General features: G+C 34.9%; 1 protein-coding gene across 11 annotated transcripts in view; it reads right to left on the bottom strand.

Moving 5' to 3' along the window:
- The window catches only part of FER (FER tyrosine kinase), a 434,062-nt gene that overhangs the window by 140,942 nt on the left and 275,532 nt on the right, over window positions 1-17,588 (bottom strand). For all 11 annotated transcript variants that reach the window (XM_077861808.1, XM_077861843.1, XM_077861834.1 and 8 more), the window contains 2 exons: window positions 15,208-15,323; window positions 12,680-12,774 (listed from right to left, as the gene is read on the bottom strand). In XM_077861808.1, coding sequence (XP_077717934.1) covers window positions 12,680-12,774; window positions 15,208-15,323 — 211 coding nt within the window. The remainder of the gene's footprint in view (window positions 1-12,679; window positions 12,775-15,207; window positions 15,324-17,588) is intronic.

Here is a 17,588-nt window from a genome sequence, read left to right on the forward strand (position 1 = left end):
TAAAACCTTGTTATGACAGTTTCAAATATTATGTTCACATTTTCCATGACAAGAGGCTACACAATGCTTAATATAAAGTGCAATCTCTCAAGATGAATTTGTGAAGAGGTTTTATGTTACACAGCATCTGAAAACCTAGTAAGGGAAAAAGGGATACCTAAATGAGAAGAGAGAGATTAAATATGACCAGAAAACTAGTGGAAAAGTGAGAAAAGAAAAATGCATAATGGATTTTCAGAAGTAATTAATTTGACTGGTCATAAAATGAACATTTAGCAAGAAGATTGATTTCACCTCCCCAAATTCATTCAAATTTATGAAGGGAAAGGAAGAGAAGGCAAAACTATATACATTCCCAACCACTTGGCACAACAAAGTAAAGACCATGTGGCCCAGAGAGCCTCAAAGATACCCAGCATTTTCCACAAAATTTGTAATAAATGTGAAGCCCTCTTTATATCATTTACCCTTGAAAGGAGACAAAGACCAAGAATCTAGCATGCTGCATTTGAACCCCATGCTATGCAGGATTTGAACCCCACTGCCTCTCTAACCTCATCTGCTACTATTCTCCCCTCACCCTCACTCATCCCCACTGCTCTCTCTCTGCCTCTCAAGTCTGCAATGCCCATCCTCCAGCGTCTCTGTAGCTTGCTCTCCCCTCTTTCCTCAGGCTTTTAACTCCATGCGCTGCCCCTACTGAACCTTCCCTGGCTGCTTTCTCAATGACTTCAAAATCATCCTCCCCCCCTCAAATTGCTATCCTCTTCTCTTTGAGCATTTCTTCGTGCTATTGAACATAATATGTATTTTACTTATTTGTCCAACATATTTCTTCCCTTACTATATACCGTAAGCTTCATGAGAAGGGGATTTGGGCTTTTGGTGGGGTCTTTTGGTTTTCTTCAACGCGAAATACCCAGTACCTGCCATATATACTATGCATTCAGCAACTGGTTGTTGAGGGAATAACCTAACAGCCAATGTTTGTCTGGCTATCATTTCTGAATACAAAGAATAACTTACAACTACAAACGGATATAATTTACAAATTATGGTAAGAAGATAGCATTGCTGTATCTTTGGCTAATGTTGACCAGAGGCATTTGTTTGCTTTCTACATAAATTAGTCTGAGCATTTGGGGTACCTCAAAGAAAGTAGAAAAAAATCTAAATATTCACTATTCAACTTTCATCAAAGTATTTTCTAAGAACTTTAATTCAATCCATTTTCAATAGTCTTAATATTGGAAAAATAGTTGTGCTCTTCATTGTTTTATTAACTGTTTACCTTATAACCCTAAATAGGAAAAATCTCATACTAATAGCTTTCAGATTGATATTCACTAGATAAGTTATAAGGGAAAACTCATTTACTTGTAAAGACATTACACGTAAAGTTTTATTTTTATTTCAGTTTAATTCTTCAGTTTTACTAGTCCTGTTTGTACTTCTAACATTTGCAACAAATATAAGTAGGCTTTTGACATTAAAGCTTTTTTTTTTTCAATATTTTACTGATTTGAGAGAGAAAGAGAGAGAACATGCATGCATGAGCAGGGGGAGGGGCAGAGGGAGAAGGAGAAGCAGACTCCCCACTGACAGGGAGCTGGACATGGGGCTTGATCCCAGGACCCCAGGATCATGACCTGAGCCAAAGGCAGATGCTTAACCAACTGAGCCACCCAGGTGCCCCAAATTTTCTTCTTTAACAATGTATTTTGAACTTTATCTGAGAATTTTAAGACTTTCCCACGTATAGTAACAAAAACTTAAAAACAATTAGCAAAAAAATCAGTTAAAACCATCAGTACCTTAAAGAACTATTTGTCCATGTGAAAGAAGGCACAGGTATTCATTCATCCTACACTTCCCTTTCCATCATGAAGGGACTTCAACTACCACTAAGTCACTTCAAAAACCCAATCTGAGATAAAGAATATATACTTCAGAACGCACTCTGTCCTGCTCACCAGACAATCTGCTCCTTGCAAGAGGTACTTACAGGCATCAGCACCATCAGACGCTTAGAACATAGAAAGCGTATGAGTAATATTGCTCAGATACACACAATGCATAAAACATACCAAGAAAACTTACTATTACCACATATCAACCTTTTGTTCATTTCACTGATAAAAAGAAAAAAAAATCCCTGTACACTTTAGAGTCACTCCAGCCAAAAGGTAACATTTATTTTAAAAAAAAAGCAGTAACATTTTATTTTAGGTTTTATTTCTCATATCCTCCTGGGTTCATGCTTTTAATGTTCTGCTCCACCTCAGGGAAAGATTATCCACTACTAAAAGAAAGTGACATACCTGAAAAACAATAGGAAACTGCCAATGCCATATGTGTGGTTATCGATTTATGTCATGTGTCAATAAAGTAATTTCAAAGAATGTTAGTGCTTTTAGCATCTGAAGAAATGGCTGTTTAAACTATTCCATCTGCATTTGCTTTGGGATATTAGGCAGCAAATGAAACAGGAAGGCAAACCAACGTGTCATTTGGCTGAGAAAGAAACATCGATTTAAAGATGTTATCTTTTCAAAATGTTTTGGCAGTGTTTTAAATTAGATCAAACTATTATCTGTAAGAAAATGGCAACAGACAGCATTTATTTTGTTTTTCATTAATGTAATATACTTGGATTATAAAATAAATGCTAACATTAGATACATCAGTTAACATTTAAAAGTTACTCATGTTCCCAAACTGAAATTTACAACTCACTAATTATTTCACTCAGATTCATTCATACCAAAGTTGTTTTAAAAGAGTACTCTGTTAACTGCTCCAAACAGAAGTCCATAAAATTAGGTTCTTCTGTGGTAATTTTCTTATTAACAAAAAAAATGCAGCCACTGAATTAACATCTTATAATTTTTAGTAAAAAGGTATTAATTTGAGAGTTACTATGTTGTCCTTTCCCTTCAGCTCAAAATTTCCGGCTGTGTAGTGATACTACTATGCAACCAGCCGTGGGTTAGATGCACGTAAGACAAAGTGCCTCTTCAGATTTTGAGGGCTCTCTGTTAGTGAATGTCAGGAGGCATTTTCCTTAATCATTTTCAGCACAATTTGCCCTTGCTACATTTATGATGAGAGAAATGCCAGGCAAATATCCAGAACCTTTGTTCCCAAGGAAGCAGAAGCCGTCATTTCCAGTGACTATCAGAATAGCCTTTCATAGCTGTGATGTCACATGACTGAAATAGTTGGTTAAAAATCACATACATACAAGGAGCACCTTGGTAGCTTAGTTGTTAAACATTGGACTCTTGGTTTAGGCTGGGACCATGATCTCCGGGGTCCTGAGACGGAGCCCTGCATGGGGCCCAGTGCTCAGTGAGGAGTGAGCTTGAGAATTTTCTCACTCCCTCTGTCCCTCCTCCCACTCACATGCATGAATGCATGCATGAATGAATGAATGAATAAATAAATAAATAAATAAATACTAAAATCATATATATAAAATGTCATGAACCGGAGGGATAAATTTTTTCTTTTTGAAAAAGAAAGAATTTAACAGGGGTGGCTTGGGTGGCTCAGTCGGTTAAGTGTCTGCCTTCAATTCGGGTCATGATCTCAGGGTCCCGGCATCCAGCCCCATGTTGGGCTCCCTGCTTGCAGGGAACCTGCTTCTCCCCCTCTCCTCCCTGCTCATATTTGCTCTTGCTAGCACTCTCTCTCAAATAAGATCTTTAAAAATTTAAACTAAAAAAGAATTAAACATCCCAGCAAAAACTAGTGAAATTACCCATAGAAATGATCAACTGAAATGCTTTTATTTTTAAAGATTTTATCCATTTATTTAAAGATTTACTTGGAAGAGACAGAAAGAGCATGAATAGGGGAGGGGCAGAGGGAGAAAGATAAGCAGACTCCCTACTGAGCCCGGAGCCCAATGCTCAATGCTCTACCTTCAATCCCAGGACTCTGTGATCATGACCTGAGCCCATACTTAACCAGTTAAGCCATCCAGACACCCCTTCATTTATTTATTTTAGAGAGAGAGAGAGCGTGCAGAGAGAGAGCACATGCAAGCAAGCAGGGGGAGGGACAGTTAGGGAGGGAGAAGAAGGAGAAACAATCTCCAGTAGATCCTGAACTGAGTACAGGCCCTAAGACCACAACCCCAGCCAAAATCAAGAGTTGGTCACCCAACAGAACCACCTAAGCACCCCACAACTGAATTCAAAGAAAAGAAATTTTGGGACACCTGGGTGGTTCAGTGGTTGAGTGTCTGCCTTTGGCTCAGGGCACGATCCCGGGGTCCTGGGATAGAGTCCCATATTGGGATCCCTGCAATGAGCCTGCTTCTCCCTCTGCCTATGTATCTGCCTCTCTCTCTCTCTGTCTCCCATGAATAAATAAATAAATCTTAAAAAAAATAAAAGAAAAGAAATTTTGGCAGTGCAAATATTTCAGTTGAGAGGTTAAAAGTATTTAGGAGAGAAAAAAAATCATGTTGAGATTTCTAAGTAAAAAATCTCTAGACCATATAAACTGTATGAGCTCATTTTTTAAAAAGACATGTTATAGAGAGGAGATCTATTTTAATGGTATCTAAAACCTGACAAAAAATTCTTTAATAATTCTAAAATTTTCAAGTTCGTAAGCAATTATAAAATTAAGATAAATTTAGGGATTTCCAAAGGGCAGCATCTGTGTGAGCTAAGGAATGTATCACATAATTTAACGTTTGGTTCCAGAAAGTTCTGAACACAGAACATCCAGATCAGAAAGAAGGCGGCAGTTACAAGTTTCTAGTGAAAGGACATGGAGACTGACATTTTCTAAGGCTTACTAAAATTAATTCCCTCTACTCAGGATCTGCACAAACTTTGTTGCATTTAGAAGTTAAGGTACTTAGTGTCCTCTTCATCCAGGAATTGGTGGCAGCCCTAATTTAACCACATAAATGAAAATAAATGATACCTGCGTAGACCATAAATATTAAGTTATGCTTATCACTTAAAAAAAATCCTCTTACAATTTCCTTGATTACAATTTTTTTTTTTTTTAGTTTAGTTTTACTTATTTTTAAAGAGAGAGTAGTGGGGAAGGGCAGAGGGCTAGGGAGAGAATCCCAAGCGGGCTCCCTGCTGAGCTCAAGCCCAATGCAGGACTCAGTCTCATGACCCTGAGATCACCACCTGTGCTAAAATCAAGAGTCTGATGCTCAACTGACTGAGCCACCCAGGTGTCCCTCATTTTAATTTCTAAGTACTAGATATGTTTGTAAAAATAAAATGGTTTGTTTTTGGCATATTAGAGCTTTCTGTTTTAGTTTTTAGTTTTTCCTAATGCCATTTAGAATTGCCTTTTGTTTGACTTTACTTATCCAGCAACTCATGAGCAAGCAAGTAAATAAAGTATTAGTAATTTAAGAGAGGATTCAAATGAAGACAGGATCATCTTGGCGTATTCACTCTAAACTTGAATCCTCAAATGCTTCTAATCTCTTTAAACATTGCTCTGGTTCAAGTATATTTTGGATTTATGATTTCAAAGGGCTCAGTTATCTGACGAGAACAGGAGCATATTAAGTCTCTGCATAATACAGTTTTGAAATGGCATGCACATTAGACACTAAGCAGTTATTAAATCTTGCTTTTAACCTACCAGTTTCCTAAATCTTCCCTCTACAGCTTGATTCCCAATAGAGAAAGAAGTAATTCAAACAAAAATTTCCCTGTTTACTGCAATAAGCTATTTACTTATCTGTGCACAAGGTTGAGAAATTATGGAACAGAGATTGATGTATTTGCCCACAGGGGATCTTGCATAGACATTTAGCTTGAATTTTCATTTGTATTTTCAATTCATATAAGGATTACATATTTTGACCCACTTATAAATTCAAAGACATAACAAAATAGAAAGATCACTATTTTCCTACTTGCTATTTAACTAATGCTGACAAGTCACTTTCAGCTTCCTGAACTTCATTTAGCTCATTTGTAAATGAAGATAACAATATAGCCTGGTTGAACAAATGACCTAATATTAAAATGTTTTGACAACTATAAAATTTTATGTAAGTGTAAAAATTTGTAGATTAGGCTTTTATAAAACTAGCTGGCTATTTCCACATCGTGCTTGTATAAAGAGGAAAAAACAGAAAGGTACTGTTTTGAAGTAGTCTGAGAACTGAGGTTTCAAACTTAAACATTTTCCTAACAACTACAATAATATGGGTTAGAGCTAAAATTCAGAGTCCAATTATCTAGCCACTTGAATTTTACATAATAAGGAAAGTTTGTAGGCACTTGAGTGGCTCAGTGGTGGAGCATCTGCCTTTGGCTCAGGTCGTGACTCGGGGATCCTGGGATTGAGTCCCACATTGGGCTCCCCATAGGGAGCCTGCTTCTCCCTCTGCCTGTGTCTCTGCCTCTCTCTCTGTCTCTCATGAATAAATAAATAAAATCTTTAAAAAAAATTCTTGAAGGTTAAACACAAAACATATCAACAGAATAGTCACACACGATGGTGGAAAGAGCAGAACTGAAAACAAATGTTATACTTCCCAATTTGTTCTCAGTCATTCCCGGCTAGAACATCTAGGGTTAGGAGTAGAGTTAGGGATTGAGGCACGTTCAGAATTTGGGTTAAAGTTTTGGCTAGATGATAGCAGACATTTTCGTCAATCACTTTTTTGTCTTAGCCAACCGGAAAAAAAAAATGATGATGATGATAACACAAAGTGGTCATCATGTGTGAAGCACTACACTATAGACAGAGATACATAACATGTATATATGTATTTACCTAAAATCACAGCACATTACACCTTACAACAAACCTATTAACTCTACTTTACAGGCAAGAAACCTAAGGCACAGAAGGGTTAAGTGAGTCGAGCAAGGTCACACAACACTGCCTGGCTCTTGGGTTTTTGTTTTTTTGTTTTTTTTTAAGAGCCATATTGAAGTTCAGTTTATATACATAAAATTTATCCATCTTAATGTACAACTCAATGAGTTTTGACAATTTTACAGGTGTGCAACTCTCACCACAATCCAGTTGAGACAGTTTCATCACAAAAAACAAAAAACAAAAAACAAAAAAACAAAACAAAACAAAACAAAAACCTCATACCTGTAAACAGCTGGCCTCTAAATAACAGACTTAGGAGCATCAACCCCATTCCACTCGAAAATCTGCTATTGATTTCCCAAGAATTTAACTTCTAATAGCCTACTGTTGAGCAGAAGCCTTACTAATAACAGAGTCGATTAACATATTTTATAAGTTCTATGTATCATATACTGTAGTTTTACAATAGTGCTAGAGAAAAAAGAAAAAACATGTTTACCATACTGTAAAAAAATCTGAATAAATGGACCCACACAGTTCAAACCCATGCTGTTCAAGGATCAAGTGTACAGTCAATCCCATCAGAATCCCCAGCCCTAGAAAACTACAAATCCCTTTTACCTATAGATGTCTTTTCTGGGCATTTCATAGAACTGGAATCATACATAGAACATGTAGTCTTCTGCATTGGACTTGTTTTAAGGTTCATGTATACCGTAGCATGCATTACCTAATTTCTCCTTATTGGCTAATAATATCTTTTGTTAGGATATACTACATTGTATATCCATTTATCAGTTAATGGGTGTTTATGTTATTTCTTTTTGGCTATTATAAAGAATGCTGCTATAAACACCCACATACACTTGTATTGACAAACACTTTCAATTCTCCTGGCTAAATACCTAGGATTGAAATTGTTAGTTAGAAACTGAAGACCTAACACTAAAATTGATATGGAAGTGCAAAGGACCTCTAATAGCCAAAACAGTTAAAAAACAAGTTATAAGACTAACATTACCTGATATCAAGACATTATAAAGCTATAGTCATCAAAACGGTGTTGTACTGGCACGAAGACAAACAAAAGGATCAATGGAAAAGAATGGAGTCCAGGAAAAGATCTACACATATATGTGAAAAATGCAGGTAAGAAGATAAGTGTGGAGAAAAAATATTTAAACAAGTAGTGGTGGAAAAATTACATATCTGTGTGTCAACAATATAAACAAGTCATTTTTCACAGCATATATAAAAATTAACTTGAAGTGGATCACAAACTCAACTATAAATTCTGTAACTATAAAACATATAGAACTAAACATAGAAGAAAATCTATGTGCTCTTGGGTTCAACAAAACTTTCTTACGTGTACCAACAAAAACATGATCTATAGAAGAAAAAAATTGATAATTTAAACTTCATCAAAATTAAAAATTTCTGAGGGTACTTGATGGGCTGAGCACTGGATATTTTACTGTATGTTGGCAAATTTAATTTATATAAAATATTTAAAAAATTTTTTAAATCTCTGCTTTTCAAAAGACACTCTTAAGAGAATGAAAAGACCAATCACAGACCAAGATTAAATATTTGAAAAATAACATCTTTTAAATAAATCCTTTATTGGAACTGTTATTTATAAGAGACAGAGAGAGGCAGAGACACAGGTAAAGAGAGAAGCAGACTCCACATGGGGAGCTCAATGCAGGACTCGATCCCAGGACCCCAGGATCATGACCTGAGCCAAAGGCAGATGCTCAACCACTGAGCTACCCAGGCATCCCTCCAATAAAGGATTTACATCCAGAGTATGTTAAGAATCAATACTCAGCTGTAACAACCCAATTTTTAAAAATGGGCAAATGATTTGAATAGACATTTCACCAAGGAAGATACACAAACGGCACATTTGCACATAAAGAGATGCTCAACATTATTAGGAAAAATAAATTACATTAAGGTTTTACACAAATATCAGGATGGCTAAAGACTGACCAGACAGAGCTGATGAAAAGATGGAGAAAGGGGATCTCTCATAGACTGCTATTGGGAATGCAAACTAGCATAATCCCGTTAGACAGCAATTTAGTAGCTTCCAACATATTTAAACATGCATATTTCCAAGTATCCATTCATTCCATTCCTAGAATTTTAGAAATTAAAGTACATGTCCATATAAAGACTTGTACATGGATATTATCAGCAGCTTCATTTGTAGTTGCCCACAAGAAACAACTCAAAAGTCTATCAATAACTGAGTAAGCTGTGGTATATCCCTATGAGGGAACTCTATTCAGCAATAAAAAGTGAACTGATACACATTACAAAATGGATCAATTTTTAAATTATGCTAAATGAAAGAAACCAGACCAGAAAAAAATACAGACTGTATGATTCCATTTTTATAAAATTCTAGAATACAAACTCACTTATAGTGAATAGAAGGCACCTCAGTGGTTGACTGGGACAGAGGGTAGAGAAGGGTATACAGAAGTCAAAATAGAGACAATAAAGTTTGTCATATTTAAAGTGTCAATATATCAAAGTCATTTTCAAAAAGAATGAATGACAAATTACACCGATTAAAAATTAGGTATTTGAGGGGCACCTGGGTGGCTCAGTTGGTTAGATGTCCAAGTCTTGATTTCAGCTCAGGTCATGATCTCAGGGTCCATGTTGGTCTCTACACTGAGCCTGAAGCCTCCTTAAAATTTAAGATTCTCTCTCTCTCTCTCCCTCTTCCTCTGCCCACCCCTCCCCCACTTCCATGCATGCATGCATACTCTCTCTCAAAAAGGGAAAAGTAAAATTAGGTACTTGACATTTTCTGAAATGAATGAAGCAAGCATGACACTTTAAGGAAAACAAAACAAACAAAACAAAACAAAAACAAAAACAAAAACAAAAAAGCCTGACAGTATTTGTTGCCAGTAACATAATCCAAGCTTTTAAGTGAAAATTAAAATTTTGGAAGACATGTATTTGTCACCATGAACTTGATAGCTTCTTACTACCTGTCTAATGAGACACTGATGGCAATAATAAATGTCATCTTTTGAGGTTGTATAATGAATCTTGTCACTATCAGAGGACCCAGATAACCTGGTCCCTGGATATATTTCAAATGATCAAGCATGATGCTAAAAATCATGCATAAATAAAAGATTCATTCAAATTGCAAGTTCAATCAATGGAGTTAACGTAATAAAGTATGAAAAGTTCATCAAAGTGGTCTCAGATTCCATGTTGCAACTAACCTCTGAAAAAATTCAGCAAAATCTACTGTGCTAACACAGAATGTGAATACAGCCTCCCAACAATGGCCTACCCTAAGCCCTAGAACACATAAACACTTTTCTAATTACGTTGTCATTTGGCACAGGTGACCTAAAGATGGGAGGCTGACCACATGAGCCTAATCTAATCATATGAGACCTTTTCAAAAAAGGAGAGAATATTCTTTAGCTGCTAACAGAAGAAAGTTAAAATCAGAACACTTGAAAGATGTGACATGCTGGGTCTGAAAATGGAGGGACCATGGGTAAAGGAATATAGGAAGCCTTAAGGAGACGAGAGACGCCTTCGGCTGATAGAAGAAAGAGAACCTTAGACCATTTCTCAGCTGCAAGGAACAGGATTCTGCTACCAACTATAGGAGGTTGGCAGGGAATTCCTTCCCGTGACTCCAGAGAAGAGCTCAGTTTGAAATCCTGATTTTTGGCTTTGTGATACCCGGAGCAGATAATGCAATCAAGACTGCCTATGTTTGTAATCTGTAGAACCGTGAGGTAATAAATGGACGTAGATTAAAGCTGCTAGGATGTATTCACTTGTTTCGCAGCAATAGAAAGCTAATACATTTACTATTACTCAAAATACTCGTTAACTTGCACCCAACAATCCTACTGCTAAAAACTTACCCTATATAGTTTGAAATGACTCTTAGGTTATTACTCCAAAGATATTCATTCATCATTGTTTGTAAAAAAAAAAAAAAAAAATACATATACATGTAAACAGAAACAACCAAAGTTGTTTGTTTGAAGTAGAAGATTGATTAAATTACATAAATCCATTAGTGGAATATTCTGAAACTATTATAAAGATAGAATTATATGGATAAATATGAAACTCTAAGTTATATTAATAAGAGAAAAAAGATCTGAAGAGTATTAGAGTATATCTTTATAATTAAATTTAAAGGATGTGCATAAAAATCAGGTATCTGCATTAAATATTTTCCTGGAAAAACACACACACACACACACAGAATTAGATAGCAATCAGCTTTGGGAGAGGGTTAGATTATTGAGTGGGAAATTTTCATTTTTAATTTTCTTTCATTACATTTTCAATTTTCTAATTTTCATTTATTCTCATTCATTTAAAAATATTAATACAGGTTATTAGTGTCAGATAAACACTAACCTCCCTCTCCTGCAAAGCTATCTTCTTTTGTTCAAGTTGAACCTACTATCTGGCATTTGTCATCCATGCTGAGACCAAAATCACCTTTCCTCAACAACTCTGCTCTACCTTTCAAATCTAAGTTTCTCAGTAACATCCCTTATTAACAACTGGGGACTTCATTTGCACTTATCTGAAAATATGTATATGTATATTACATTTAGTTAAAACTATAAGCTATTATTTTTAAAATTTTAGACCATATCATTTTTGATAACTATATTGAAAGCTACTTTAAGATATGGATCATAAATAGTGTAAACCATGCAAACATATATCTTACAGTGCTATCCTGATGAGGATGTAAAGGATGATGATCCTAAACCCTGCAGTTATATAATAATAAGAACTATTTCAATAGCAAGCAAATCAATGTGATAAAAATGGGAACAACTAGCCTTAAATAATAGAACTATGTGAGCAATATCTAATGGGCAATCTATAATATCAGTTTTATTTACTGTATAATGAGTTAGACCTATTTTTCATGTTCCTTCAAATTTCTTTTTTTTTTTTTTTTTAAGATTTATTTATTCATAAGAGACACAGAGAGAGGCAGAGACACAGGCAGAGGGAGAAGCAAGCTCCCTGCAGGGAGCCTGATGGGAGACTGGATCCTGGGACCTCAGGATCACGTCCTGAGCCAAAGGCAGACGCTTAACCACTGAGCCACCCAGGCATCCCCTCAAATTTAAGATGACCAAATACTTGTTTAAGCGAATCCTTGTCAATTATTAAATATTCATAAATTTTACCACGATCAAATTTTATATTTTCTACCAAGATGATATACGAGATAGTAACTTAAAAATATACTCCATCAGTTCAAGGTTATCCTTGATTTTTGGCAAAAGTGGTTAACCATAAGACCTGAAGGTGTTGAAAGTGACCAGAAAGAAATAGAGGACAAATTCCTCAACAAATTACTTGTTTTATTTGTTCACTTATGAAAGACATTTGTAGTTCATAAGGAATTCAAAACACTATGGAATTTTATATACAGCCAAACAAGAGGATGTGTGGTACTGTACTTGGAAAATAACAAGCAACAAAATATAAGTTAGTACTATCACTGTTATAAAGTCAAGCCAAGTAGACTATTTTTATAAACAGCTTTCCTAACAAAAACATACATAATTAAATTCAATGTGTAATCGCACTATAATAATCTCTCAAAAAAAAAAAAAAAGGTTGGCTGACATTTTCTAGACAATAGCAAAGTAACAGACTTTAAAATTTCGAGCATATGTACAGATCTTTGTCATCAGGAAAATGCTAAACAGAATTGTTGAGAACTTTACAAGGAGAAATCAAAGAGATTGAATGTATAAAAATAATAAAACATGACATTAAAATGTCATTGAGAAAACCTCTAAAATCTTACCTGGAACCAGTTCCATAATGATGTAGATAGGCTGTCTTTGTGTGCAAACGCCTATAAGTTTGACAATATTGGGATGATCGTATTGCTTGAGAATTCTGGATGAGAGAAAAGTATAAAAACAGTTATCGTTTAAAAACTAAAGCATTAAATCATGAATAGTGTGGCCAAGTAGAATATACTTTATTCAACATAATTTTCTTTTTAAAATTTTTGTATGAAGCCAAATTATGATAAATGATAGGATGTATACAAGTTTCATAAATACTGGCAAACTACAGGTACAAACAATTCTCCTTGATTCAATTAAATTTTCATTTAATATATACTATCTCCTTTGAATAACTAACAACCATGCCAAGTATGAACAACTTAGTCCCAAACATACATAATTCCCTTCAAAGTATCTTGTTTAAGCCACTACCATGAAAGCATAACTGACAAATATTAGTGGACCAAAAACTGTAAGCTGCTTGGAAGGCATCTTTTTGTTTTGTTGTATTTTAGAACATACTTTAATGAAAATACATAAATAATTTAATTCATATCAGTAAATGCAAATGGCTAATCATCGTGTTAGGTTTTATAAAATACTCTCTTCATCATGTTCAATTTCAAAATAATAACTTTTGAGTTTTGAGAAAACTGACCAAAGGTTAAACAATAATTGAGTAACAGTTTCAATATAGACTTGAGCTGAAGCAGAGGGACTCTACTTGGATAAAGACAAAATTTTACCAGAGCTATAAAAATAGCATAGCCTCATCCATGGCACTCCAGGCATAAGTTAAAAATAAATTATATTCCCTCATAGGCCTGTCTACTCTGAATATTTCTGTTACCAAATTTTATTCCAGATTAATTCACTCATATTTGAAAAATGCAGTTTTCTTTCCTAAAAGAATGAAAAAATGACTATTGGGAGAAAGATAAAATAGTTTATAAATGTCTTGTACAAGCCCAACTAAAGCAGAGATAGCTCTAAGAAAAACGTTTTAGATTGAAAATATATAAAGTTTTATAAAGGGAAAAGATAGAGTGGGAAAAATTCTAGAGATATGGAAAGTATCGTCACTTAGCTTGGAGCTTGCAACTTCTACAATGAATTAAAATTGAAGTCTTAGAATGGTTTGACTTTAATTCAAAATGTCATTTCTTAAGTTGGAAACTGTTTAGTAAAGAAAGCCCACAAAATAGCCAGGCTGAACTCAATATTAAGTCTAAATATATAACTCTATCGTCTATTTAATGACACTTGAGAGTTCCCATGTGTACAATTCTCATTTTTAACTTAAGACTTCCTAATTCTACTTTAGAAAATGGACTTCTCCATTGGACTTTATGAAATTTAATACTTTATCTTACAATAAAACAATCACAAATTAGAAAGCAAGAAAATTAATTTTCAAAATATCTTAACAATCCCTAAGAATAACTATAAAATAATAAGCCTGTGAATCTCCATTGTGATAGCATGCTTTATCATAGCATTTTTTTTGACCTGCCAATAATGGACATTTAAAAGTTTACAACATTATTCTATAAATAATACTTAATAAATGCATCCAACTAGGTTAATCCATTGTTATTGATACTCATTTTTAGATGATGAATGGAGAAATGTACATCAAAACACTCCATCCTATGGCACTTAGTTCTCTTGTTGCCATCACCTTGCTTCTCTGACACCACTTTATGGGAATTTCAATCTTATATACTATGCCATTATAGAGACACACCTCCATACATACACATACCCCTTTCCCTTTCTCCCTTTATACTGCAAATATCCACGTATTCCCCTTCTTTGCATCTCAGAATGAGAGTCCATCATTACTCTGGCAAAAACATCTTCCCATTTGTCTCATACTATGTTGTATATACTGGATTTAATCACTAATAGAATAGTCTTAATCATACGCAATACAGGAGTAGCAAGTTAGAACATTAAATTTTAGTTAGTAAAAAAAAAAAAAAAAAAAGGCAATCGACCTAGAAGATTTTAGAAAAGAAACTATGTGCAGATTTTGGAACAAATGCCCAACCACGAGTTGAAGAAGAATCTGAGCTTCTCAAAAAAGAAAGGTAAGAGCTCAGAAAAGACAATCAACTGAAAACACTTAAGGAGGGTTAGATAGATATAATTATACATATCTAAATATATATGTATAAATTATGTATTTGTATATGGAATATAGGATTTTTATTACAAAGACAATCATGACATTGCACATATACATGCCTATGATATATGCGTGTGATAAAAACAAAAAATACTGCAATATTCCAATACTGTAGAGTACTCAGTTTTTTAGCATCTGGTTCTTCTGACTATGATTGTGTAACTAATCTGTAGTTTAACTCAAAAACAAACTTTTTGTCAGAACATTGTCTAAGTGTTTACTTATGGGGGTTCTAAAAGTGCTTACCTCTACACTTCAGTAAATCATAATTTAAGATAATTCCAAACTTTACATTTAAAGTGTTCACAGATTATAAACACACATTTAATACTAATTTTGCAAACTCACTTGGCTTCTTGTAAAAATTTTATTTTCAGTTCCTGAGGAAGATCTTCTTTACATGTTTTAACAGCAACAGCAGTTTTATCCTTTAATATGCCCTTATATACTTCACCAAAATTCCCCTGAAAATACAAATACATTTACTGTTTGGGGTATAATACAGCCTTATCAATCTTTGCAAAACACAAGGAAAGCACATAATAATGAATTGAGTTCATCAAAGTATTCTGTTAGCTTTACTCAGAATTTTAAGTGGAAATAAAGATCAGAAATATTGCTCTTACCAATCCTCCAACTTTAAAAATAGTACTCAACCTACCTACCCTTTTGGGGATTGAAACTTGAGGAGAACTGAAAAGGAAAAAAGGGGGAAAAAATTCGAAGAGACTAGGATAAAAGGAGAAACTCAAATCGAAGCCATCAGAAGCACTTAAGTTTCACATCTCTTAGTTCTCTTTACCCCCCCAAGTTCTAAATTTTATTAGATTAATTAGTTATCAACAGCCCAGGTGGCTCAGCGGTTTAGTGCCACCTTCAGCCCAGGATGTGATCCTGGAGACCCGGGATGGAGTCCCACGTTGGGCTCCCTGCATGGAGCCTGCTTCTCCCTCTGCCTGTGTCTCTGCCTCTCTTTCTGTGTGTCTCTCTCATGAATAAATAAATAAAATCTTTTTTAAAAAAGTTATCCATTAATGTTTCAAGATACAGCAAATATTCCAAGAGGTGACCGCTGGTCTGGATCCACAAAGCTAAATGTCAGTTGAAGAGTATAAAGAGATAGGGGAGAGGCAAGAGAACAAGGTGGACTAAGGAATGTCACCAAGCAGCAGTAGATTGTCAATTTCAGAAAGACATTAAGGAAGAGGAGGTGCTTACCCAAATGCCAGGGTCACCCATGTTGAGTTTGTATCAAATGTATGAATCCCTAACCTTAAGCGATGGCTCTAACCTATTTTGACTTAACATGTCTTATTTCAACTTTGTTTCCTGTTAATAATAAAAAACAAATAACTCCAAAGTATTACAAAGAAGATCTAGAAAACTAATTTTTTAGTATTCAAGTTTTTATGTATGCATATCTATTTCTTACATAATTACAATACTAATATGCAAGCATTAAAGCATTAAAATAAGCTTCAATGCTATTGTTGAGCAAGAAGTAACTGAACTAGGAGCCTGCTGGTTATTGGGTTTGAGTTTCTGTTTCGTTTTTTTTTTTTTTTTTTTTTAAGATTTTATGTATTTATTCATGAGACAGAGAGAGAGAGAGAGAGAGGTAGAGGTAGAGACACAGGCAAAGGGAGAAGCAGGCTCTCCCCAGGGAGCCTGATGCGGGACTCGATCCCCGCATTGGGGATCATGCTCTGAAACGAAGGCAGATGCTCAATCACTGAGCCACCCAGGTGTCCCTGGGTTTGGGTTCTACGAGCACTGTTACTCTTTTATTTTTTTTTAAGATTTATTTAGTTTTATTCAGAGAGCAGGGAGAGGGGCAGAGGAAGAGAATCTCAAGGAGACTCCCTGCTGAGCTTGCAGCCCCAAAGCAGGGCTCAATCCCATAACTCTGAGATCATGACTTGAGCTGAAAACAAGAGTCAGACACTTAACTGGCTGAGCCACCCAGGTGCCCTGAGCAATTTAACTCTTAGTTCAAGGTGTGTAGATTTTATGTCATCAATAAACTTAAAATTGCTGAAATATTTCAATATATATTTTTAATATCTGTACATTTATTTACATTTTACATTTAATTTCTGTCAGCAAAGTTTCCTAACTTCTTTCTTCTTCTTTTTTTTAAGTTACAGTGTAGTTAACAGTGTTATGTTAGTTTCAGGTGTACAATGTAGTGATTCAGCAATTTCACGTATTACTTAGTGCTCATCGTCCTAAGTCTACTTTTGATCCCCTTCACCTATATCACTTATCACCTACTCACCTCCCTTCTGGAAACTGTTCTTTATACTTAGAGTCTGGTTTTGGTTTGCCTTTTTTTTCTTTGTTCGTTTATTTTGTTTCTTAAATTCCACACATGAGTGAAATCATATGCTATTTACCTTTCTCTGACTTATTAGCATTATACCCACAGGATCTACCCATGTTGTTGCAAATGGCAAGATTTCATTCTTTTTATGGTTGAATATACCATTGTGTGTGTGTGTGTGTGTATATATATATATATATATATATATATATATATATATATATATCACATATTCTGTATCCATTCAGCAATCGATGGATAATTGGGAGGCTTCCCTATCTTGGTCGTTGTAAATAATGTTGCTATGGAGACAGGGGTGCATGTATCCCTCCCTCTGAATTAGTATTTTTGTATTCTTTGGGTAAATACCTAGTAATGTAATTGCTGGATTATAGGGTAGTTCTAT

The sequence above is a fragment of the Canis aureus genome, chromosome 2 (genome assembly GCF_053574225.1).
Source record: "Canis aureus isolate CA01 chromosome 2, VMU_Caureus_v.1.0, whole genome shotgun sequence".
NCBI classification, from domain to species: Eukaryota; Metazoa; Chordata; class Mammalia; order Carnivora; family Canidae; genus Canis; species Canis aureus.